Source organism: Sinohyriopsis cumingii, chromosome 2, assembly GCF_028554795.1.
Source record: "Sinohyriopsis cumingii isolate HCF-2022 chromosome 2, ASM2855479v2, whole genome shotgun sequence".
NCBI lineage: Eukaryota > Metazoa > Mollusca > Bivalvia > Unionida > Unionidae > Sinohyriopsis > Sinohyriopsis cumingii.
Window position 1 is genome coordinate 135,696,420 of NC_142962.1, and position 27,022 is coordinate 135,723,441.

A 27,022-nucleotide genomic window follows, 5' to 3' on the forward strand; every position below is an offset into this window, starting at 1 on the left:
CCATGAGCAGTGTGGTAGTGGCCTATAATGCAGTATATTTGTAATGGTTCCCATGAGCAGTGTAGTAGTGTCATATAATGCAGTATGCTTGTAATGGTTACCATGAGCAGTGTCGTAGTGGCCTATAATGCAGTATACTTGTAATGGTTCCCATGAGCAGTGTAGTAGTGTCATATAATGCAGTATGCTTGTAATGGTTACCATGAGCAGTGTAGTAGTGGCCTATAATGCAGTATACTTGTAATGGTTCCCATGAGCAGTGTAGTAGTGTCATATAATGCAGTATGCTTGTAATGGTTACCATGAGCAGTGTAGTAGTGTCATATAATGCAGTATGCTTGTAATGGTTACCATGAGCAGTGTAGTAGTGGCCTATAATGCAGTATGCTTGTAATGGTTCCCATGAGCAGTGTGGTAGTGGCCTATAATGCAGTATATTTGTAATGGTTCCCATGAACAGTATTGTAGTGAGTAACACAGTGTACATTTCTTTTAGTTGCATTACAATGAATCTATTATTGTAATTATTTTCTTTTTCTGTTCATCATTGTTTATGACCATGTCCAAAACATAGATTAATTATTTTAAATGGCATATATTTAGGGACTTCAAATGAAAAATATTATATGTATTAGACAGTTTATTATCTTGAGAGGCATTATGCTGTGGCTGGCTTAATATTAAATATTTGGCATGCAAATAATTTTTGTTCCGTTTGTAAGCTTTAGACTTGAGATCATTATAAGTGTGCTTCTCAACATATTTTTTATATATATCTATTTCTCTCTCTTACCAGGACTTAAGTTTTGTTTAGGATATAATTTAATTTTTACATCAAATACATGAGTGTCATGGAAATATACTCTCTTTAATCTTGATTAATTAACAAAACTCTAAATAAAGACATCATGTTGGTATTATTTGAATTGTCACAGGGTCTATCAATCTAATGACTTCCTGTCAGATGCTTTCATACACATCAAAATAATACTTTTGGTGCATGTAGAAAAATTGAACAGCAACAAGTACTTTAACTTAACTTACATTAAACATGGTACCAATTTTAAATTGCCTTCTTTAATATAATGGACAACTTCTGCATCATTTACATGGAGAAAAATTAGGATATTGGCAAGTTTATGTAACCAAAATGACAAAAAGTCTTGATATTATTTTTATTATCAGCACAATATTTATAATTACTATTGCTGTTATTTCTGTGATTGTTATTCCTAGTACTGTTACCTCTTTTTTGTTAGTGTATGCAAGTTGAGCCAAATCTTTTGAAGGCACTTGAGAATGGATTTGACCCTCAGAAGGCTTGTACAGCTGTAAAGCTTTGTAATACAGGTAAAGTTTGACTCTTATCATGTGTAGACAATTCCAAAGTGATGCTCTTGTCATCATTGCTTTGCCAATCAGCTTACCTGTGTGAAGGGAAAAGCTAATACAATAACCCTTGCTTCTCAATGTTGTCTGTGGCACATGCAGTGTTTGCTTTTAATGTTTTGATCGTGGTTTATAAAAAGGGACTATATATCTAAATGCTATTGTTATGTATTCATTAGTGTATGACTAATTATTCATTAGTGTATGACTAATTTTAGTTAATACTTTTATCCCATTTGAAAATCATTCCTGCAGTTTATGGGAAAAAGTTGGAGGTAAAAAATTTGTATTTAAAGTTTGCTCCATGTGAACTGCAGAATTGATTTTCAAGATTTTGTATGGCTGATATAAAGTAATTATGCATTATCTTAGCTGATGTAGACAGCAGGTTGAGGCAATTTAACTGATTGGGTCTTGTAGTTTAGTGTGTGGATGCAGCCTTGTGCACTATTGACTGTGCTTATGTAAATTTATTAATCAAAGTGAACAGTAATCATGTAAATTCCCAAGGAGAGAGTGCTTTTTTATATCACCGAGTTTAGCAGCTACTAGAATTTGTTGATAGTCCAATACAGAATGTCTTGTAAGTTGTGCCCTTAAAAAGAAGCTATGCTGTAAGGACAATTTTATGAAATTAAACAATTTGGTCTTACATGAAATATGACTGGTTGGTATTTGGTGTACTTGGGAATTATTCTATCTTCTTGCAATTCTTGTTATAAGTTTCTAACTTGTTTGCTTGAAGGTGCATGGTAATTTAGCTTGCATCTAGTGTTTTGGATCAGTTTTTACTTTTTGATAGTTTTTGGCATGAAGCAAGTATTATGTTAAGTTACTGCCATCAGAATATAAGAAACTTAAGTATGCATTATTTGTTATCGGCTTCCAGTTAAAAACTTTGGTTATTGTATTTTTTTATTATAGTTTTTTTATACCAATTACTGTTGATTGATTTTTTTTGTTTGTGAATATTTATATTCTATTTATGTAGATATATATCAGTCAATATTGAGAATTTTGAAACTCAAAATGTTTTGGGGTCCCATTGGCATCAGTGCATGACTTCCCAAAGAGTGATTTCATCCAGTCGAGAATAAGCTTTGTTTTATATAAACCTATAGAAAATAACTGGAAATTAAAACTGAATAAAAGCAAATAAGATTTTGCTTTCCTTTAAGCATGAAATAGACTTAAAAACAACAAATAGCAGGTGGATTACTTAAAAACAACAAAAATAGATTAAGCATTGTGAAATGCCATCAAAACACACTCTCAGATAATCACAACCATATAGGTGTTAAATAAACTACTCAAAGTTTTTGTCTTTAAAATCAACTGGAATCTAAGTCTTTGCTGCTGTCAGTAGTTCATGTGAAGGTAATGCAAGTGCCATTTGGTTTCATCTTTACACTCTTTAGAAACTGAATGGTAATGTTCAAACATTTCTGCTGGATTCTGGGAGCAAATTCTGGTAAGAACTGAGTTGTTCTTGACAACCATAATGGTGGTATTATCAGAGCTTTATTTTATCTATTTGAGCATAAGATGTGCTTGACTTATATAGATTAAAGAAAATATAAATCACATTAGGGATTGGCCTTTTAAATGGGGGTGGGTGGGGTGATTTTCTATTAAATATTGTATGAACCTGACAGGTAATACATGTACAGCAATAATAAATATTTTTGTCCAGTAAGGGTGTTAATACAATCTCTTTATCAACACAAAACAATTATGTAGATATGAGCATGTGCTTATTATTGTGTTTTATTAAATCTGTTTCACAGTTGCAGTCATCCTGAAAAGTATGGGTCCATTAATAGTTGTCAGTTTAACAAGGTACCGAGTATTAAAATACATAGAACTGACCTGAATATTCCATTCAGTGTGTCAAATATTTTCTGACTTGCCCATATGTTACATAAATGTATGGTGTTTGCTGTATGTGCAAAGAATGAAATGCTGCTATTTGCTGCTGTGCTGGGCAAAGCCAAACTCTGTCAGCCATGAATTCTAATATTTAGTTATTTGGGGCTTTGCTTACTTAACTGATTTGTTGTTTCCTGAATCACAGCTATATATTGATATTTTGGCTTCAAACATCAACCATACTTGAACACTTTTATGACTGCCAAAATAATCATGTTTTGCATTTTATATGAGGAGCTAAATCCGACTTCAGAGAAACCTTGTTACTTTTCACAAACTCTAGACAAATCTTTAATAAAGATGGCTTAAACAGTGTCATTCAAGGCAATGATGTGTAATAATGTTTGTTCTTCATCATCCATTTCTTTGTTTTTATCTAACTTAAAATGAATTGGGTTCGTCCTGTTTATGTACTGTACCTATGCAAATTAGCCTAATGGACTCCCACAGAGCAGTCTTCAAATGACTTTATATGACATCCCCTAGCTATTTTTAGTCAGTTAAGTAATATGTGAAGTGGTGGTTGTTTATTTCTGAATTCCTTGACTTTTACCAGTAATTGCATCTATGACAAGTAACTGCATAGGCTGCCCTAAAGACAGTTTTACATGAGCTCTAATCAGGAGTCTTTACAATTTGTACTTACTACATGTTATGGGCATGTATCAAGCATTAAGAAAATCTGTGAATTTATATTTTTATTAAGTACCTTTTTCATTTTTCTTATGGCTTTGCAAATAAATTTTAACAATGAGTTGATGCTGCCACAACTGCTAACATGAACATTGTGGTATCTCACATTGTTTTTCCAAAATTGAAAGACAAAGAGTATTTAAACAATTATTGAAGTTTTAGAATTAAACTAAATGATACTGTCAGATTGGAAATATTATCATAGGGTTCACTTTCTTTCTTTTTTTGATCCTTGATTGGCTGCTGTACAAAGTTATTAGAAGCATAATTAGTGAAGTGAGCTGTATAGTGTATATACTATTGCTTATCCTTTATCCCTTTTAGTAGAGGAGACTAAGGAGGAACCAGTCATATTGAAAAGTGAACCAGTCCATGAAAATATGGAGGTGAGTTTTGGCAAATCAAAGTTGATACATATGTATTACTTTAACACTGCTGTTTTTGTTGCTATTGTTGCCTTAGACTCTGAGATGATTTTTTTGGGGCGTTTAGCTCAATTCCTCTGAAATTTGATTAATAGATTCATCTTGGAATGTATTTCTCACCTTTTGCAAAATAATGTTGGGCACAGTGACCTACTTGTCATTTCTTATAAATACATTAAATTTCTGCAGTGAATACCTTTTCTCTTGACAATGAAAGTATACTGGAAATAAATGAAAAATTAGTGATAAAACACACATGGCTTAATATCATATTAAGAGATTTAGTAGCATTTAGGTAGGGCTATTCAAGTGTTTAGTCTTAGTATGGGGTACAGAGAGAGTCTAAAAGTGCCTTCTCAAAGACTACACAGCCCATCAAATTTCAAATTGACTATTCAACATGAAAACCCTTAGACAAATCTTGATTACTGCCCTTATTTGCTGTACATACCTTCTGACCTGTCACCTTATTCTGAATGAGCTGTCACTAAAATTTACTTTTGAAATATGATAATGTTGTTTAGCTCCAGTTTAGTAGGTGTTCACTAAATATTCATGGTATTAAAAACAAATTAGTGAGGAAAGAAAAAAATGAAAATTGTATTAATGTTAAAACAAGTATACAACATAATGTGGATGCTCTTTTATTAAAGAATTTCAAACTGTTTTGATTTTGTGTTCACTACACTCATAAAAACAATTAGCCAACACAAATGATTCCCCAGTGAATAAATAGAACCCATATTTTTGTCAGACATCCACAGATTTCAGTAGCAATGCCCACTAAACTAAATGAATCTTCAGTACTATCCACATTGCATTTGTTGGTCATCATAGATTCCTGACAATTTTCTTTTGAGAGTGTTCTCCATTTCCTTAATTTGCAAAGACCTAATAATTAACAAATACAATATTTTTACTGTACTTTGCACATTACTTTCAGGATAGCTTAGAATGTGAAATTTGTAAGTTTATTGTGACTTCTCTCGACAATTTGGTGGGTGAAAACAAGACAGAAGCAGCAATCAATGCAACCCTAATGAAGATTTGCCAAAGTTTGCCTGGAGAATTGGGACAGCTTGTAAGTTTCTTTCTCATACCTTGTGCTTGAGATTTACTGAGAAATATTTTTTGTCAAATCCATGACAGCTCTTTGTTGAAATATGCTTATTGTTAGCAGTAATTGGTCAATATTATTAAATGAACTCTGATTGGATGGAAATACTGATGTATGCAGGCTGACATCAGTTTTGTATTAACTATGTGTATTAAAGAGATTTAAGAACTGTTAAAAATTCATAACTCAGTGATAATCACTGATGAACATTTTGTGTAATGGGTAATTTTAGTTCTCCTAAGATTTTATAATTATAGGTACTGAAAACAACGTTCCATTGCTACAACTCATCATTGTAATGGGTCTGGATAGTACACTTTTATCATGAATCCATTTGAGGGAGGTGATTTAAAAAAAATGTATTCTAGATTAATTTCAATTATTATTGTTTCTACTAATTAAAACTCAGTGTAATTTATGCTAGAGGCATATACCTCATCATGTGGCTTTGTATAAAAGTTACTGATTATAAGGCATGCATTATATTTGTCATGTTACCCCATATACAGTGTTGTAGTGAGTAACAATATGTACCTTTCTTTAACATGATCATCGCATTGCAATGAATCTGTTATTGCAATTATTTTCTTTTTATGTTCGTCATTGTATATGACCAAGTCCAAAATATAGATTTATTATTTTTAATGGCTGATATTTAGGGACTTCAAATGAAAACTATTACATGTATTAGACAGTTTATTATCCATCAAGGCATGCTATTGAGGCAGGCATAATATTAAATATTTGGGGTACTAATAATATTTGTTCCAATCATAAGCTTTAGACTGTAGATAATTTTTATGTATGCTTCTCATCATGTTCTATTTTTACATATTTCTCTCTCTCTGTTTCTTACCTAGTAGTAATTATGGTTGAGGATATAATTTCATTTTTAAATTAAGTACATGAAAGTAATGAAAATATACCCCCAATAATATTTATTAATTAACAAATCTTAAAAAAAATATTGTGTTTGGTGCTTTTTTGTATTATTTGAATTATCTGCAGGGTCTGTCTATGACTGCCTGTCCGATGTTTACCTACATGTAAAATATATTACTTTTGGTGCATGTAGAAAAATTTAACAGCAACATGTAGTTTGACTTAATTTACGTTAGACATGGTACTGATTTTAAATTATGATTGACAACTTTTCGTCATTTTCACTGAGAAAAATGAGGACATTAGGCAAGGTTATGTAACCAAAATGATAAGAAGTCTTGTTATTATTTTTATTATCAGCACAACATTTATAATTACAATTGCTGTTATTTCTGTGATTGTTATTCCTAGTACTTTTACCTCTTTTTTGTTAGTGCATGCAAGTTGAGCCGAATCTTGTGAAGGCACTTGAGAATGGATTTGACCCTCAGAAAGCTTGTACAGCTGTAAAGCTTTGTAGTACAGGTAAAGTTTGACTCTTGTCATGTGTAGACAATTCCAAAGTGGTGCTCTTGTCATCAAAGCTTGCCAGTTAGCTTACCTGTGTGAGGGAAAGCTTATTCAGTTACCCTGGCTTATCGAAGTTGCCCATGGCACATGTAGATGGCAGGTTAATGTTTGTGTTTAAGGTTTAGATCATGGTTTATAAAAGGAGACTATATTTTTAAATGTTACTGTTATGTATTCATCAGTGTATGACTAATTTTATTTAATACTTTTATTTTAAAATATTTGCACAGTTTATGAGGAAATGTTGGAGGTTAAAATTTGCATTTAAGGTTTGCTCATTGTGAACCGCAGGATCCAGTTTTAAGCTTTTTGTATGGCTGATATGAAGTAATTGCTTCAACTGAAGCAGACAGGAGGTTGACAGGAGGTTGAAGCATTTTTGTGTAATAAATGAAGTGACCTATGTGGTCTATATATTTACTGCTTAACCCTAATTGGACTAACACAATTTTTTGACATTTGTTGACAAACACATTTATTAAAAATTAACAATTTAAAATTTGACTTAATGAACTTAATGGATTATAATTTCAAGTTTATAACTCTAAAGAGAGCAGTAATTTGTAATTAAATTATTTGCAGCAGAAGCCTCACACCATTGAGGTCTCAGTCTCTAGTGCTCTCAGGACAGGAAACAATAAGACATTGAAAATGGTTGAATGTCTGCATACAGGTTTTATCAAGTTTACAGTGGTAAAAAAATCATGTTTATATTGTTTGCATAAAAAGTTTATTTTTATTATTGTTATTTTGTTATTTTAGGGTTTAACGCCATTTTTCAGCACACGATAGGCTATACATGGCGGCCAGTATTAATGGTGGAGGAAGAACCCAGGAAAACCCCAGAAAGAACCACCGACCCACGAGAAGCTACTGGCAAGCTTTCTCACATACCCACATAGGCTGAATCCGAGACTCGAACCCACGCAGACAGAGGTGAGATGGCAGTGATCTGTAACGGAGAGCGCTTTAGACCACTCGGCCACTCGGGGCCCCTTTATTTTTATGTATGGATAAATATAATACATTCTTAGAATATGAAGTATATTTGTTATTTTTCATGTCACAGCTGGGAAGAAGCTTGATTTGCCATGTGATTTCTGCTACACATTTTTGGCTGAGATTGGAGTAAAGGTAAATAGAGAAAATCGAACATTTGAGTTATATTTTTAGTATGCATTATATCAGAATACACGAGTCCTATACAATAATCATTTATTTTTATGCCTGATTTTGTCTATACATCTGTCCATAAATATTCTGTAACCAGCATAGTGCATCAATGATTTATGATATATGTAGATATGATTTATTTTGCAATCATTATATTAATGCACAGGCAGGAAGTGTAAATGTCCTGTCTAAAGCTGGAATTGGGGACGTTGGAGTGATGCATGTTCTAAATGTTCTTATCTTTCATATGTTTCTGTAGTTGTTGTTGTTGTTGTAGGGTTTAACACCATTTTTCAGCACACGATAGGCTATGCATGGCGGCCAGTATTAATGGTGGAGGAAGAACCCGGGAAATCCCCGGAAAGAACCACCGACTCTCGAGAAGCTACTGGCAAGCTTTCTCACATACCCACATTAACTGAATTCGAGACTCAAACCTATGTTTTTGTAAGAGATTTACATGATTTTTAGTACTGAGCAATGAACCTGGTCTCGCTATTGGGTGCAGTTGACTTATTCAAACCTATTTTCTGTAGGGGGTGCAATATACTTTATCCAAAACTTATTTTGCAGATAGGGTGCAATAGGCTTTATCCAAAACAAATGAAAAACAACAACTCTGTGCATCAGTATCATGAACACACTATACCAGAACTAATGTTGCTTGTATATATTTCCCTATATGATGTGTACGACATGATGAATATGTGACTTCATATTCCAATTTCTTGCCTACAATATATTTTAATCAGCATAGTTTAGGAATCTTTACAAACATTTTGTCATCATTGGTTTTTGAGAAATTCCATGCTATTGTCCTTTTTTTAAAAATAACAAATTTGTTTGTTTAGACAGATTTCTCCAGTGTTATCTATAAACATACAACAAAGAAATCTTGCACATTTATAGTCTTGTACATCAGCCTCTGATCCCCATGATCATTAAAATTTTATTTAAACAACTTTTGAGCATTTTTGTCTTGTCAGGAATTAGGCTTGAAGAGAAAAGGTTTGTCTGCCAGACCATTGCTTGTACATCAAATTCAGTAGAACTGTGAAAACTTGAAGTACTGCAGGTCCAAAGTTTTTATTTGAATTTTTGGTTGTTTCGTGTTTTTCAAGGTGCAGACAAGAAAATGCTTTATATGGTAGATGTGGGAGTTATTCAAATAATGCCAAGTATATGAGTGATTGAAGTTTGAAATATTCAAGTTTTTCTGTTACAGTCTGTCAGTTTCAGAGCCAATATTTTTGTTTTTGGGAAGCAAGACATAGCATAGCATCAAGAGTTTATTAATGTTTTGGTTTGTATTCATTTCCTGAATACCTTGATGAATTCTCATCATACTTGTCAGGAATTTACAATGAAGCTAAAGCACTTTTACCTTGGGGTCAAGGTCACAAAAATTTAAAATCTGCATTACAGTTTTGGTTAAAGTTTTTCATTGCTTATATTTCCTAAACCTTTTGATGGATCCTGTCCTTATATTGGATGAATCATTACAAAGCAAAGGCAATTGATTCTGTGACATATTCTTTTAACCCTTTGGCCTTGGGGTCAGTGTCACAGTAATAGAAAATTTGTGTTAAGACTTTGGTTACAGTTGTTTCATTTGCTTATTTTCCTAAATCTCTTGATGGATTCTGTTGATACTTGGAATGAATCATTATTAAGCTAGATTATTCATTCTGCAAGATACTCACTCAACCTTTTAATGTTAAAGCAATGTTCCTATCATGGATTCAAAATATAGGCCCTGCCTTCTTGTTATTATGCTAAGAAATATATTATAGGCCAGCAGGTTATCAAAATTGTTTATCTTAGCCTAATTCTTATAAATCCCAGGCTATCTTGTTTTAAAATGTTCTTGTTGATTTTAACCAGGACATATCTTATTTTGTAACAGCTGATGGTTTAAAATAATTTTTTTTAAAATATAGATACATTGTAAATGGTTATCTTGTCAATGCAATATACCTGTGCTGCCCCTTCAAAAATAACTCACCTATTTTAATTTGACAATCAGGTTAATCAATCTGACCAGTTATAAATAGGTGCAATAATTATTGGATAACCAAAAGTCTGATAAAATGGATGCAACATTTACAGAGAAATATTGTTTAGTCATAAATATTACTGATGTGTATTCTCTGGACCTTCATTTCTTTCAGGATGCAGAGAAAATTTGCTCTGTCATGGATTCCTGTCAACATGAAACTGACATCAAGATGCAGAATGATCAGGCCAATTATTCAGAGGAACCTGAGGTTTATGTCATAATTTTCAGGGAGTGGAGGGGAGGGATGTTGAGTTGAGAGTGGGAAGGGAGGGGTAGGGTGTGTGGGGTGGAAAGAGTGGAGAGTATCTACTGTAGATTTGGTATGACAAGCTCATATCCAGTGATAAGGCCATACTTATATTGATATATTTGGAAGGCTATATCTGTTGATATGTGAGTGATTAGGTTGGTCATTTGGTCCTATTTTTGGAAAACACCATCATGAATTTTATGAAATAGAAGTGGTCCTATCTTTGGATATAGCCTTCTGAACTTGAGCATTCTTCAAATGTTCTTTGATTAAATAAGGGGCTTTTCATTAAATATGAGTTTCTTTAATGAGATTTATGAGCAAGTTTTATCATAATAGCTGACATTACAGATATTTTTCATTTTGTTCTGAACAAGATAAGGTAAAGATGGAGAAAGGGAAGGGTTCCACTTTTTAATTTCTGTTGAGTGGTGTGGCAGGGTGAAGGGTTCCACTTTTTAATTTCTGTTGAGTGGTGTGGCAGGGTGAAGGGTTCCACTTTTTAATTTCTGTTGAGTGGTGTGGCAGGGTGAAGGGTTCCACTTTTTAATTTCTGTTGAGTAGTGTGGAAGGGGGGGAAAGGGTTCTACATTTTAATTGCTATTGAGTGGTGTTGCTGAAGGAAAGCCACAACCTTTCTTTTGAGTTATACAACTCCTGGAGCTCATTTTTTATCTCACCAGGGAATATAATTTAGAAATATCTGCACATTTCATAATTTTGACATTGTTGAAGTGTTTTCTTTTTCAGTCTGCTTTAACAATGGTTTATGCTTTTGTGGTAGATAACTGTGTGATTTTCACACCCTTTTTGAACCGGCTGATGTTAGAGCAAACACACACATAGCCTTTTGTGTGTGGTGGATTATTAACAATTTTGTGACTGTTGATTCATGAAGAAAAAGCCAACTTATACAGTATTACCATTACTATTACATAAACTCATTTACTAAAATCTGTTGCAACATCATAACCTGGTTACTCCTCCACTTTCTTAAATTCATTGTTAATGACAGTGTTGTTATTGTTTCCTGAGGGTATTTTGGTGTTAGGCTGAGTGTTGCCATTGGATTGTTAGTATATTACAAAATACTGATGTATGTTGGTAATTGGTAATTATTACCAGTGCAATGTCGTTTTTAAAGCAGCATGTTGTCAGTTTTGGACCCATGTGTTGTCAGTTTTGGACCCATGTGTTGTCAGCTTTGGACCCATGTGTTGTCAGTTTCAGACCAGTCAGGTCTGATTGGTTGTGATTAATATTCTAGTAATTTTCATTGATGTCATTCCATATTGTCAATATTGATGAGCTAAAGGTCATTATATTCTGCAAAGAATTCAGACAACAATGACAATACACTTGCAACATATTTGCACTGACAAAACACTGACAGTAGATGGGATCTGGTGTTTTATACTCACTTTATTGCCAGTGTGATACAATATGGTCTGGTAAGTTAGTAAGAATTTATATTTGGCAACACTCTGGCAATACAGTATTATGATTAATTGGTAATGCAATCCGTTTATATGGATACATGCTGTAGAGGATGGTTTGGAATAACGCACTGAATATAGGTAGGCAATATATTGGCAACAACTGACAATACTCTTGTCACATTATTTGTACAGTAAACATGCGGATTATGCAGTCTTTACACATTTTGCTATGGAATAAAGTTTGACTCACTGATTTTATACTAGTATTCATAAAATCAGTCGTTGAAAATTTCCACCTTATATTTCATTACATAATGAAGAACAGATTTATTAATTCAACAATTCGATCTGAAGAAAAAAACTCACACTTGTACTACATCAAAAGAAAAACTTTTGGTTAAATTAACAGAATAACATGATTGAACCATTGTTTAATCAAAAAGGTAATAATGGGTTTGAAGATATGTTTTCCTCATACCATATGTTCCTTAAATACAATTGCATAACTTTTGAAGGTAAATCTTAATACAGTGCGGCTGATACTTTTTTAACATCACTGAATATGAATAAAAAAAGCTTTTCATATCTGACAAGACAAGAGTAAGTTTTGAATTTGTGGCCTAACTAGAAAAAAGCCACATATAAGATGACAGGGGAGACAACTCAAGAAAAAGGATAACTCACAGTGGCAAAGTTCAAAATTACATTTTAAATAAGAATAAAATATACTGGTGATAAACTGACAAAATACTGAGATAAAATCTATAATGGAACAAGTGACTGAGAATACAAAATTTTATTGCTACCAGTGTATTATCAGAGAACTTGTTTTTATTTAATACTACTAGCATTTTGCAGGACTTTTACTTGTGTGAATCACGCATATGTGTGTGTTTGTGTCTGTGTGATTTGGATTTTTAACATAGCTTTACCAATGTTTAAGTTATATTACAATGATGTCTGCAGTGTGACAGTTTATAGTGATGTCTAGCACTGGGGTATCATGCCACAGACATGTAGCATGATGTCCTACTCGGTCACATTTTCCTGACATCCACCAGTCCTAACACTAACCTCTTAATGCCTAATGCTGAGAGCCTAGCAAGGCAGCTGCTAGTACCATTTTTATAAATCTTTGGTATAACTCAGCTGGGGTTCAAACCCATGACCTTCTGCATTCAGGCAGACACTTGAACTACTTAGGCCACCAGAGCAGTAAATCATGCATGTATTGAGTGTGTTGCAATAAATAATCAGAAATAAACATTTTTATGCCATTTTATTTCAGTCTGTTGTCAGTATGTGGTGTTAGTGTGTTTTTTATTGTTAATCTAGAAGTCAATTTCATATAGACTGTGACAGTTTTATTAAGATCTTGTTAATGTTACACAAATTATTAGCATCAGAAATGTAGCATGATTCATGTTGTCAGATAAATTTGCTTAATTTTGAATGACTTTTGATAAATTGTTCTTATTCATGACAAAGGAATTCAACATTTTTCTGTGTATATTATGCACCTAGTAAGAAATAGCATAATCTACCAAATGATTGGAGCCCATATTATTTACAATCTTTAAGAATTAACTTCAAGCTGAAACTGAAATCCCCAGAATTAGATATGATTCTTGGAATTCATCTTGGTCAGTGAAATTAGGCAGTCTGTATGAGGAACCCAAAGTTAAGAACAGACAAAATCTTCCCTGAGTAAAACTTAATATTTGAAAAAGTTACAAACCATCAAAATATTTGGATAGGAGACAATAACATTCTAGGCTTGAGTTTGATTCACTATCAGCCAATCAGTTACAACCTTTCAAAAGTATCATCATTTGTGATTGGTTGAAAATGACTCTCATACTGTTAAGTTGATGGCTGATCAAGGATGATACTGCTTGCATTTGGACCTGATGTGTCAATGAGTACATATGGTAGGTCTAATTATAAACTGTTTGAAGTCAGGTTGCATTAAACGTTTGTAATTGTGGTAACTGCAAGTTAGAAAAACATTTTCTCCTCCTTATTTTCAGGATGACCTAGAATGTAATCTGTGTAAGTTTATTGTGAGCAGCCTGGACCAGTTGCTAGGTAACAACAAGACCGAGGCAGCAATTAATTCTACCCTCATGAAAATCTGCAACAGTCTGCCAGGAGAATTGGGTCAGATTGTAAGTTTCCATGCTTATAATGTTGGTTAGATTTTAAAAAAGTTCTTATATGGGATAAAATCTGCCTTTTATTCATTTTATTTATGATATGTAGAAAAATTAGAATCATTATGTACACAAAAGATTTTTTTAAAATTATGGTTTTGTTAGAGAGAGCCTTTAAGCTACATTCCAAATTTAATGATGCATAGACAGGTTTTAGTATATGTATTATGATGTTATCACATTTGTGTGTTTAAACCTTGAAAATTATGATAAATAATCCCTTGTGTTGGTTCTAATGTAAATAGGAAAGTACTTACATGTTTTATGCAACATGAAATAGGGATCACTTTTATTATTAGGTTTACTATTACTATGGTATACAAATCATGCAGTTTCATTTTTTAGAATTTGATTACACATAACTTTAAATGGATCATCATACATCCATATTCCTTTGTTAGGTGACATCATGTAGGTGCCCCAAAAAACACATGGCAAAAAATTAATGTTGAACTACATGGATATTTTTTTTATCAGGTTCAAACTTACCAGTGTGATCCAGAACAAACCAGACATTTTGCTTTTATATCACAATAAAAGCTATGCATGTTGAAATAAATTCATACTGCCCTTTACTTGTTATGATAGACCCAGTTTAGTACCTCACAACCACTGTGAAAGTCCATAGCAATCAATAATTTTCATCTAAAAGTGTTTGATGACATTAAAGTACAGAGCACTCTGCAATCAGATTGAATAGACCTTGGTTAAACTATTATTAATATAAAATGTTAGAACAACAATTAATATTTCATTTCATTTGAGAAAATGCACCTACTTGAGCACATTGAAAAGCATGTTGGTACTCTTACTTCTGCATATTTTCTACTAGTGTATGCAAGCAGAGCCTAACCTTGTGAAGGCACTTGAGAATGGATTTGACCCTGAGAAGGCTTGTAAGGCCATAAAGATGTGTAAATCAGGTACAATTTTCATCTTACCCTTTTTATAACCAAATGCAACGGGTGTAATATTTCATAGATTCATTTAATAATTTTGATAATAAATGTGTGTAATATCAGGCTTTATGTCATGTTTGATTACAAATCATACAGTGGAAAAAGACGATAACTGTGTAGCCAAATACTTCAGGCTCATTTTGTAACAATATTTGAGGTTTACTGAATGCAGTTGGTTATTTCTCTCATGCATTTATGATCATTTCATTTAGCTTTATGACACTTGTTTTCTTTGCAAGCCATATTGCAACCAAACTAGTTACCTGAATTTAATAAGGAACTATAGTAATGTAATTAGAAGTTACATATTTGATACATTAGTAGCTACATGTTATTGAAACTTTGGGAAAGTATTATTATATGGTTAAAGATTGAATACAGATATGCTTGGGATTTATGTCTCAGCTGTGTCAGCAGAAAGATACACCATAACAGTGTCATTCAGAAGTGAGGCACTACAGTCTGTTTTAACTTTGGCTATTTTTCTTGTATGAAAATCTAATGTATGCTTTATGTCAAAGCTTTTGTATTTTTATAAGAAAAAGGACATACTGTTAAGCTGACTCTTCTTTTTGAGGTAGCAGTATTTGCGGATTTTGTTGATACAAACCACAAAGTTATAAAACAGCAAACAACAATTTATGCATGGTAACAATGGTACCACTTCACAAGGAGTGTCATTTATCTGTGGAAACAATAGTGCCTCTTCCTAAGTAAGGTCATTTATCTTTGGAAACAATAGTACCACATCCCATTGCAGTGTTATTATTCTTTGGAAACAATAGGATGCTTTCCCATGCAATGAATTTAAGTATCTGGTAATAATGTCTTTTTACACAAAATCTTTGAAATGATGACCGAAAATTAAATGATTGACAGTAAATTGAATTTTGAAAGAATAGTTTTCTGTCACTGTGAAGTAACTTATCCCTTGAATACATTGATTCCAGTGATAAAGGCTGTAATTAGTCTGTTGACGTAATCAACTAATGTGTACTGTTAGCTATGGCATTGCTGTCAAAGTTCCACATATACATATTTCTTAAGGATTAAAAAAAATGAGCTGTCAAGAACACTTTAAATTAAGTCATTAGTGACCTGATTACTGTAACAGTTCATGCATAATTAGCAAAGAGCTAACTTTGTCATTTTTAATCATAAAGGTCTCTTGTATTTGTGCCAGCTCAGAATTTCAAGATAAATATTTTTTGTTTCAAACTTTATATATTGTCATATTTTTATATCATTTTCTAAGGTGTGGGGAAGTCCATTAATCCAGCTCACATTCCATGCGATGTCTGTCAGAGTGCCCTGGAGATGGTGGCTGGACAGGTAAATAGTCATGCAAGCAGTAAAGCAGTGAATGAGGCAAACAATTAATTTGACATATTTTGATATATTAAATCAAGCATGATTTACAAGACATACAAACTAAGCATATTGCATAGATACAATTGGACAAAACACATGGTGCATAACTTAATTAATAATTAATTAAAAGTGAATGTAGTTTTTAGATAAATTAAAAAACACAGGTTGGGATAATTTTAAGGATGTAAAAAGGAAGTTGTGCTACTGAAAATTATAGCTAAAACTAAAAATTTAAATGAAATGCAAAAGCACCGACTTTGGACTAAAAGCATGCTGAGATGCAGCTACTTAAAAAGAATGGGTACTTTATATGTAAGACAAAGACAGATAAAATGGTGTCATCATCTTGGTCTTAATTGCAGATATAACATTTACAGTCATTACCATTCCAGCATAAAATTAATGATCAAAATGAATTAAAGTTTGATTGTTCTGTAAAGGGAGTTGGCAGCTCATTCCATAGAATGGAAGCTGCATTTCTAAGATTTTTGGCCATATGTTGAGGTTTTAATTCTTGGAACATCTAAAATATCAGAATATCTAAAATTATCTTAATTGTGTTTAAAACTTGTCAAATCATCCAAACATTGGGAGCACATTTATTCACAATTTTGAAAGTCTCATGACCCATAGCCCTAAGTCTATGCACCTTCAGGATTGTAATTTTTGCCATAACTAAGAGTTTATGACATCTGCTTGTGTAATCATCATACACAAATCTCAGAGCATGCTTTTGTATTTTTTCAAGTTTAGTAGTGTTCATGTCACTGCAGAAATGCCAGGCTTGTTTGAAATATTTCTCAGGGCTTTCCTTATCAGCCAGGAGGTGGGTGATTTACCCAGCTACTTTCACTTTTTGCACCCAGCTACTTACCCCCCACTAAAAAACCTTTATTATCCCATCGGTGAAATTTCTCTGTCATGTGACAGAAATTCTGTCTTCAAAATGACCACTCAGGCTGATCATCCAAATTGTGCAAATTCTTCAATTTTTGAGGGGAGAGGGGTTATGGGGTTAAAGTGGTTGGAAAGCATTTAGTAGGGAATAAAAATCAATGCTTAGGGATACTAAATTTCAAACTCATGATTTACTGTTGAGCGAGCAAACAGACGTTTTTGTGCAGTATTCAATTCGCTTGAGGCTCCTTGGGTGTGTTCTGCTGAATCACAAGTTCATAATTTACTCCATAATTCAGTACCCTACTTTACTCCATAATTCAGTACCCTCTACAGAAACCCCAATAACTCAGTCATTATATTCTATTGGTACTAGGAATGATAGTGGATAGAGGGCGCTCTGTTATTTGAGTGAGACACCTTGGCCAATTTGATATCTCCATGTATATCATTCTATAATTGCTTTCTCTATCCTCCCCTCTTTGCTCCATAGAAAGATTTTTTTAAAAAATATGTTGCATTATCTTGGCCTGGTAGTCATTGGTCAGGATGATTGGAATTTTGTCCATGCTAAATTCACAGACAATAGCTGCATTTATCTTTTTCTCTCCAATTCAATACACTTACTAATGTACAAGTGGCTAAAACAAAAAAGACCACACTCCTTTGAGTTGAAACTTCAAAGCATAACTGACATTACTTCTCCTGAGTACTGGTCCTATGTGGAGGGAAATGCATTGTCTATTTCAACAGCTTTATGCAATGTATATATGCTGACTGACTTTCATGGTGAGAACACTCTGAATGCAATCATTTAGAAAAGAAAGAAAGATCTAGTTTGATTCCCGCATATTTGTACAGAATAAAACATAAAACACCAAGCACCATAATTATATTAATATTTAACTGAGTTGACAAAAGTACAGAATATCTGATCATATTTTTTTAGTTATCCTTTGCTGGTACATGTTTCCTTTGTTTTGCTTACTGTTAGTGTCATAGCATTTCTGAAATAAATGTAACAGCCCTTACATGAGTGCCAATTTCAGCTTGTCTGAAATATTTTATATATGGAAAGATCTTACATGAGTGCCCATTTAAATTTGTCTTCAACATTTAATAGGAAGAAGATCTTGTATGAATGTCCATTTCAGCTTATCTGAAGCATTTAATAGGAAGAGGATCTTGTATGAATGCCCATTTCAGCTTGTCTGAAGCATTTAATAGGAAGAAGATCTTGTATGAATGCCCATTTCAGGTTGTCTGAAGCATTTAATAGGAAGAGGATCTTGTATGAAAGCCCATTTCAGCTTGTCTGAAGCATTTAATGGGAAGAAGATCTTGTATGAATGCCCATTTCAGCTTATCTGAAGCATTTCATAGGAAGAGGATCTTGTATGAATGCCCATTTCAGCTTGTCTGAAGCATTTAATAGGAAGATTTTGTATGAATGCCCATTTCAGCTTATCTGAAGCATTTCATAGGAAAAGGATCTTATATGAATGCCCATTTCAGCTTATCTGAAGCATTTCATAGGAAAAGGATCTTATATGAATGCCCATTTCAGCTTATCTGAAGTATTTCATAGGAAGAGGATCTTGTATGAATACCCATTTCAGCTTATCTGAAGCATTTCATCGGAAGACGTTCTTGTATGAATGCCCATTCCAGCTTATCTGAAGTATTTAATAGGAAGAGGATCTTGTATGAAAGCCCATTTCAGCTTGTCTGAAGCATTTCATAGGAAGAGGATCTTGTCTGAATGCCCATTTCAAATAAAATTTATGAAAGGAGCTGAATGATACCTGTTTCGTGAGAATTAGCAAGCCATAAATTGGAATATGTTGCTTCAACGAGTTTAATAAATTTTATTTGAAATGAGCACAGAAGTAAAATTCATGTTATTTGATGATGAAATACAGAATGTTTTTCACTAGGTCTAAATTGCATGGGCTTAGTTGGGATTCACATCTAATATAATGAAAATACCTAGTATAATATAGTTAGTGATATTTCACACATTATCAAATCAAAAGCTGACATCAGGCATCAAAATTAGTAGTAGTAGCCTGAGACTTGTACATTTCCTGTTGAACTAGTAGTTTTTATAAGTTGAATAGTCCCATGGTAATGATAATCTTGATGTTTATTTATTAAAATTTTCTGGGAAGGACTAGTGAACATTCAGCAGGACTAGTTAATTTCTCAATTTGCTAGTCCTTCTGGTTGTGTTAAATTCTTGGCCTCGAAATGTCGCATTATTGAAGTAATTTAATAATGTTATGAAATAGCTCTCTGAATTTGCCTCAGGTGTGGCTGATGATGCAAAGTTATGTTATATAGATTTCAAACCAAACAGACAGTCATTTTTACAATCAGAGAGACTGCTCACTGTCCTTTTCTGGTTTAGAGAACAGTCCATTGTTCAGGAAAAACTGTTGTCCAATATTTGCAATGTCTAGTTTTAATATTTTTAAAAAGAATTAAAAACTTATAACTCATACATACATGTGTTCTAAGGGATGTAACTCCTAAAGATATGGAAATTGAAGGAATTATTCAGGGCTTATTGAAGATCATCAACTACATCACATATGTTGTCTGAAAAAAATTGATTGTGCTGTGTTAGTTAAGAAAGTCCCATTTGGTTTGAAACACACAAAAGATGACAGTGTTAGGGATACTTAGTGACAGTCGGGTTAGAAATTATCAATTATTGATTCAGATGACTAATTATTGTACATTTTTTATATCCCTGTTGATATTCAATTTTAAAATTGATAGGGGGTAGAAACAAATGGGATAGACACATTTTTTGATGGCATGCCACCAGTATTTTAGGTGTGTTTAGTGTTATCCTTTTAAACTTGGACATAATTATGTTTTGTGTTATGTTTTCACACACAGTGGAGGTGCTTGACAAACACATTTCTAGTTTTCTCACTGTTCATTTTTTTCTTATGAAATGCAATAATTTCTTTGAAATTTTTCAGAAAGGAGTAGAAGCTTGCTTTGATATACCTGGTGTTTGTTTGTATGACGGAGAGGTAGAAAGAAAAACTCCAGCTAATACCAAACATGAGCCAACCAAAGTATGTCATGAGATTTATTTACTTAATGTATATTTAACTTTTATTTGTTTTTATCTTATTGGTTTTACAACTTTGTATTCATTAAAATAAATACCTTTTATACTTGCTTATGAGTCAGCTCCAATTGCAAATGACATAGACCTTGATCTATCATTGCATAATGCACCAAAATATCTGGGTCTATCTTGTTTGTTGTACTGACTACTCCTAACAAACTGCATAGACCCAAATCTATACATTTTAATTTATGAAAGATTTGTTTGGTTCAGCCAGAAATATCCATGTGCTAGATAAAACACTTGGAAAGGATCAATTATGGTATTTATATACAGCATTTTCTGGTATATGTTTGTTAAATTATTTCTCAGTTCAGTACTTTGCAGACATTTCTTAAAATAAACAAAATAGCTAAAACCATAAGCCTTCATAACATTTCATCCAACATTAATTAGATATATACATGTGGTAAACAATTCCATCCTTGGAGTATGGGAAGTAAATTTTTAATGTGTGATACTAAATTACTTTTTGATTAAATGTCAGTTTACCTACATAAGAATCAAACTTCTTTTTATGTGCAAGGTTTTTGTTTTATTCCTGTGGCATGGTAGTAAAACATAATTGTATGAAATCAGGATTCATGCACTTTCGCATGTAATTCTTTATGACATAATTGTTAATTTGTATTGTTTTTACTATATATACTTGTTTATAAGTTGGATTCATCTGCAAACTGCATAGACCCTGATCAGTCATACATTATGTGCAAGCAAATCAGGGTGTGTGCAGTACATTAAGACTAACCATTACAATAATGCAATGCTGATCTGTTCACACATTATTTGACAGTAGATCAGGGGTTGCAGTTAGATCCAGCTTGCATGCAAGTATACCCTGTACTGTTTATGGTTTGAATTCATTGTTTTCATGTGGAAATTACAGTTTGCATAGCTATTTCGTTTTTCTCATTATGAAAAGGAGAAGTACATTTATCTTGACATGATAAATTGAATAGCACATGTTTGCATTTTGAATATCATATTCACTGTGCTCACTTGTGGTCTTAGACACTCTTAAATTATTATACATAATCCTGATGTAAATAAAAATTCTATTCTTTCATGATTGTACAGGTTACTGTATGTGTACTCTTGTGACATCAGTTGTACTCAGACATTGGAATTAACATGCTGTAACAGACTTTCTATCTGTCTAAAAACTCTTTTTTTTGGTAGTTATTAATGAAGTGATTATTTAGTAATTGACAGTGATTTCTTTTGGTAGAATCAAAATCTTACACAGTTTGCCTTTTGGCTCAAACTCTTTTGTTATGTTCCTGTGTGCTGATTGGTTGGTCAAAAATTGTTTTCACATCTTCCATTGGACTGTTTGATTTTTGAGCATTAACAGCCTGTACTTGCTTTGCATGACTTGGGTTAGAGCAATATTAGGCAAAATCCACAGAAGAAAGAAGCAAGACATGGGAAAAATGTCTTGATGGGTATTCTTAAGTTCATCTGACATTGGTTTTGTATTTAAAGAGGAATAAAGATAAAGTAAAATCTACACAGTCTGCTTCCTAATCTGTGACCAGACCCAGATATAGCTTTAACAATCATACTTGGTCACTTCCTTACCTGTCAGGAACAGAAAACCTATTCTTAGAGACTGACACTTATTTCTCCCAATTGATCATCATTTTATATATTTTACTGCATGTTTTTCCTACAACAAAAATCTTTCCCTAAAGATATGTGAAACTGGTTACAATGCTTTATTTATCTTATTTCTTATATCATGCATTTGCTATCAGAATGAAGTTGACTGCATCTATTTGCACTTTTTTAAACAATATTTATCATTGACTTATATAATAATAATAATAATAATAATAATGAGGACTTTGTATAGTGCCTAATCTTTAGAAGATATAAGTGCTTTACAAAATTAGACAACACCTGTAACATAAAAAACATATAATAATAATATTACAAAAAACAAACACCATGAAATTAGAAAACATAAAAAACTTGCTGAAAATATTTAAGGTAGGGAACATTATTAGGTCTTTAAGTTTGTTCTTGCAGTCGAAATAAGTGAGTTTTAAGAGCACTCTTGAATGTGATCACTGTGTTTTTGTGTCTAAGTTCAGTGGGCAATTCATTCCATGTTGCTGGGCCCTGGTATGCAAAAGAACGTTGTCCATATGACTTCATTTTTGTAGTGGGAATAATGAGGATATGATTGTCAGAAGAGGATTGTAAGTATCTTGCTGGTGTGTACACATGGATGAGGTCAGATAGGTATGTTGGACTGGAGTCCATCAGTGAAACATAGCACAGAGAACAAATTTTGTGTTTGATTCTGGATTGAATGGATAGCCAGTGTAGGGTACACAGCAGCAGGGAGGTGTGTTCTGATCGTGGTACTCTAAGTATAATCCAAGCAGCTGTGTTTTAAACTTTTTGAAGTTTCTGAAGTAGATATTGAGATGAGCCAGACAGAATTGAGTTACAATAGTCCAGTCTTGAAAGTACTAATGAACATACAAGTGTTTTAGTGGCGTCAACTGAAAGATATTTATGAATGGAGCTGATGCGTCTCAGCTCAAGATATGCAGCCTTGCATATGTTCATGATATGTTGGTGCACCGGGAGAGTACTGTCAAAGTAACACCTAGGTTTCATACTGATTATGTGAATTTAATGTTGGTGTAACTGATATTTATTGTTTGAAGTAAAGGATGTGACTGAGAAAGTCTTTGTGTTGTGATCAGAATGGCCTCAGCTTTATCATCATTCATCTGCAGCTTATTACATGTCATCCATGATTTCACATCAGAAATGCATCTCTCTACACCTTGGATGGTAGCATCAACTTCAGTTGGGTGGCTAGATTTGTATATTTGGGTATCGTCAGTATACAATTGGTGAGACACTGGATGATGATCTTGAGAACAGCTGAGTGTATAGAATGAAGAGAACAGGTCCAAGAACAGATCCCTGTGGAACACCACAACATTGATCAACTGGGCTGGAATGTATTCCATTTGCAGATACGATTTGTGTCCTGTTGACCAAGTAGGACTTGAACCACAGTAAGGCTGTATCATGAATGCCAAATACATGCTGGAGATGGTGAATTAATATATCATGGCCTATAGAGCTCTGTGTAGAAACGACTGCTTCTGTCCAACTGTGTATAGTTGCATGTTTTTATTATTTGTCAATGGCTTGAATTACAAGTAACTTTGTGTCTGACAGGCAACGAGCCAAAGAATTTGTGTATTATTTAATTTAATAGTCTTCATTAGACAATTTTTAAATATCTTTTTAGGCCGATGCCAAATGTGAACTCTGCAAGTTCATTGTTGACCTGTTGAAATATTACATAGCAGAGAATGTTACAGAGGAGAAGATCAAAAACACTCTCAATTCCATCTGTGATTCTCTGCCAGAAGGAACCAAGGAAATGGTATGCAAAATAAAGTCTTTCCTAATATCGGTAGTTTTCATAGGATGTCAAAGACTTACATACAGTCATTCCTCACTATAAATCCCCTCATATAGCACTGCTCATTGTTTTTGTTTTGCAAGAAGTTTATTCCAGGAAAATTTACATGATTTCAAATATTTATTGTGGCTTAACAAAATTAGCATTATTTATATATATATATATATATATATATATATATATAGAGAGAGAGAGAGAGAGAGAGATAGTAGAGCCTGTCTTGAAAGACCATCTTTCTTGCCCAAAAAAGGTCGTCTCTCATAACAGGTTATAATGCAATATAATCAATAAATTTGTGCATTCAGAATGTGGTCTCTCAAGACAGGTGGTCTCACATAGCAGTGGTCTTTCAAGACAGTTTTTTCATATATATATATATAGTTTATTAATAAATAGAGATAAACAGTTTTAGTAGTATTTGTTTTATGTATAATGCACACTTATTAGAGATATGGAAAATAAATAAATAGAAGAAAAGAGAAGAAAAAAATTTAATAAAATTAAAATAAAATTAGAAAGATAAATATATAAAATATATATACTAATATAATCTTCACAACTGTTAAATAGGTTATCAGAATATATATATATATATATATATATATATATATATATATATATATATATATATATATATATATATATATATAAAGAAAATTTCTTTGTTGTTTCACTTTTGTCAGTTTTAATCTAATTACAAATCATGAAAGCTTCAGCTGATGAAAATAAATTTCAGATACTGGAATGCAATGAGTGCAAAACAGCAAAAGATGAAAGCATTAAGTTTTTTTAAAGCTCAGTAATTTAATTTTGTTTGACTATATATACATTTCTATACACACATTTAAGAATGAATCCTCTTATTAGAAAGGTAAATAATATTTTTATAGTATTATCTTGTGAAGTGTAACAAGTTCCTATTCCTGTCAAAGATAATAATGCCAGGAAAAGTTAATCAATAAAAGCAAGAGTCTGTCATCATTTTCTACTGGAGGTAAATCTGACTGCTGGAACTTAACCAATCTATTGTATCATTAACTTGATTCCTTCAGGGTCTATCTCCTCTAAGACACTTGGTACTAATTATATGGAAAAATGGAAAACCAGTCTGGAAATGGGTGAACATAAAATAGAGTATATATAGATTGGTTGACGATGAAAGTTAGATTTTTAGTAAGATTAATCTTTTGATAGCTTATCCTAGTTGTAACTAAAAAAAAAATAGAGACACTGTTTTCTTGATGGAATTTCAGTTCTTTAACAGACTTGAGTTTGAAACACTCATTACTGAAGTTAGCACTGGACTCTTTGGTGCAGAATTGAAAGCACATGTTTCAAGCATGTAGATTCAGAAAATGCCATGGCTCATATGGTTTTCTCATCAAAGAAGCTATCATCCAGAATGCATCTGCACTGCTAAATATAGGTTTGATCATGAGCACTCAGAAATTTAAAATTATTAAATTTTTAATATCATGGTGTTTCCATAGATTTCCCATGGGAACTGAATTAGTACACTGAGTCCTTTACAGTATTTTATATCAGTAACTTGATTCCTCCAGGACACCATCCCCTTTTCAGTCTGTCATATACAGCATGTTAATCTTGATATAAATATGTTGTCTATTTCTTTTTTTAAACAAATTATGTACATGCACATAAAATAGAACATTTATACAGATTTTGAATGCATTGAAAAGTAAATGATTTTATATACTTAACTGCAGTGTCAGGGTGCTGCACAAGCTATTCTGAAGCTGTTGAAAGATGGTGTGGACCCAGCAACTGCTTGCCAAGTTACAAAATTCTGCTCAGGTTAGTTTTAGCTCTTTCCTTTTTTGTTATGTGTCTGGATGTACAACTTTTATCCATATATTATCTATTTGTCTGTCTGTTTGTCTGTCTCTCAATTTTTCTACATTGGTTTTTCACAATAGCAACAAGTATACTATGCTGTAAGTGAGGTTGCCTTATAATGAAGTGGGTTTAATACCAGGGCTATATTCATCCCAAAACTAGGATCCATGAGCTCGCCTGTGTTATAGGAGGGACCTTGCTACAATGATGCTCTTTAGAATGATTAACAACTATATCTATCTGCCCATCTTCTTAATATTCTGTTCATTTGTCTTTCTTTCTCACTCTCTCAATTTTAATAATATTTGTCACTCTCTATTGACTACATTACCTAGGTCTTCCATTATGGTACTAAAACATTGGACCCCATAACAAAACAAAGTTGAATTAGTTGATAAGAAATATAGATCTAAAAATGATCTGCATATGAAAATAATTCTTTTGAATGACAAAATTGTGTGGAAATTTTGAAAGTACAAATAACTTACTTGACTTAATGTGAAATCCACTTAAATAAATGGTCATAGCATGGTTTTCATGATTACATTTTGTTTAGCTGTTGTTGACCCAATGATGGTGATAATTATATCATCAAAACCATCATCATCATCCTTGTTGTCATCATTGGTATCATCATCATCATCTTAATTGCAACACAGTTTTGCAGTCCTTGTTGAAGAAGCCAGTGCATCTTTCAGCAAAATTACATCAGTGTTTGCTCAAATAACTCACTCTCTGTTAGTCACTGAACACCCTTTAATTGGTGTTTCTTATCTAAAGTGAAAATAGAAACCAATTGAACAATACTTGGTAAATAATATATGGTCTTTCTCTGTTCATGTACATTGCATGAAATCTTAATCCAGTCATTCTCATTTTTTCTTTATTCCAGCTTCCTCATCATGGATTAACCTCTCAGAGATGGAATGTGACACATGCCACCATTTCCTGGTGGCATCTAACCCAGAAACATTTACAGAAGAGGTCTGTTGAAAAATATTGAAGAAATGGTCAAACCGTATCACTCTTGCCAATGATATACATTCTAGCCAATGACATTCTTCTTAACTCTCTAGCCAATGATTATGCTTCCTAATCACTCTAGCCAATGATATGATTCTTAATTGCTCTAACCAATGATATGCTTCCTAATCACTCTAGCCAATGATATACTTCCATATCACTATAGCCGGG

General features: G+C 32.8%; 1 protein-coding gene across 5 annotated transcripts in view; it reads left to right on the top strand.

Moving 5' to 3' along the window:
• Window positions 1-27,022, top strand: part of LOC149805901 (uncharacterized) — a 132,155-nt gene that overhangs the window by 42,643 nt on the left and 62,490 nt on the right. For 2 of the 5 annotated variants that reach the window (XM_089950658.1, XM_089950660.1), the window contains exons 15-27: window positions 1,260-1,350; window positions 4,336-4,397; window positions 5,380-5,517; window positions 6,870-6,960; window positions 8,075-8,139; window positions 10,350-10,445; window positions 13,957-14,094; window positions 14,972-15,062; window positions 16,354-16,430; window positions 20,360-20,458; window positions 23,795-23,932; window positions 25,699-25,786; window positions 26,721-26,812. In XM_089950658.1, coding sequence (XP_089806784.1) covers window positions 1,260-1,350; window positions 4,336-4,397; window positions 5,380-5,517; window positions 6,870-6,960; window positions 8,075-8,139; window positions 10,350-10,445; window positions 13,957-14,094; window positions 14,972-15,062; window positions 16,354-16,430; window positions 20,360-20,458; window positions 23,795-23,932; window positions 25,699-25,786; window positions 26,721-26,812 — 1,266 coding nt within the window. The remainder of the gene's footprint in view (window positions 1-1,259; window positions 1,351-4,335; window positions 4,398-5,379; window positions 5,518-6,869; window positions 6,961-8,074; window positions 8,140-10,349; window positions 10,446-13,956; window positions 14,095-14,971; window positions 15,063-16,353; window positions 16,431-20,359; window positions 20,459-23,794; window positions 23,933-25,698; window positions 25,787-26,720; window positions 26,813-27,022) is intronic. The other 3 variants (XM_089950661.1, XM_089950662.1, XM_089950659.1) reach the window with 2 other exon arrangements.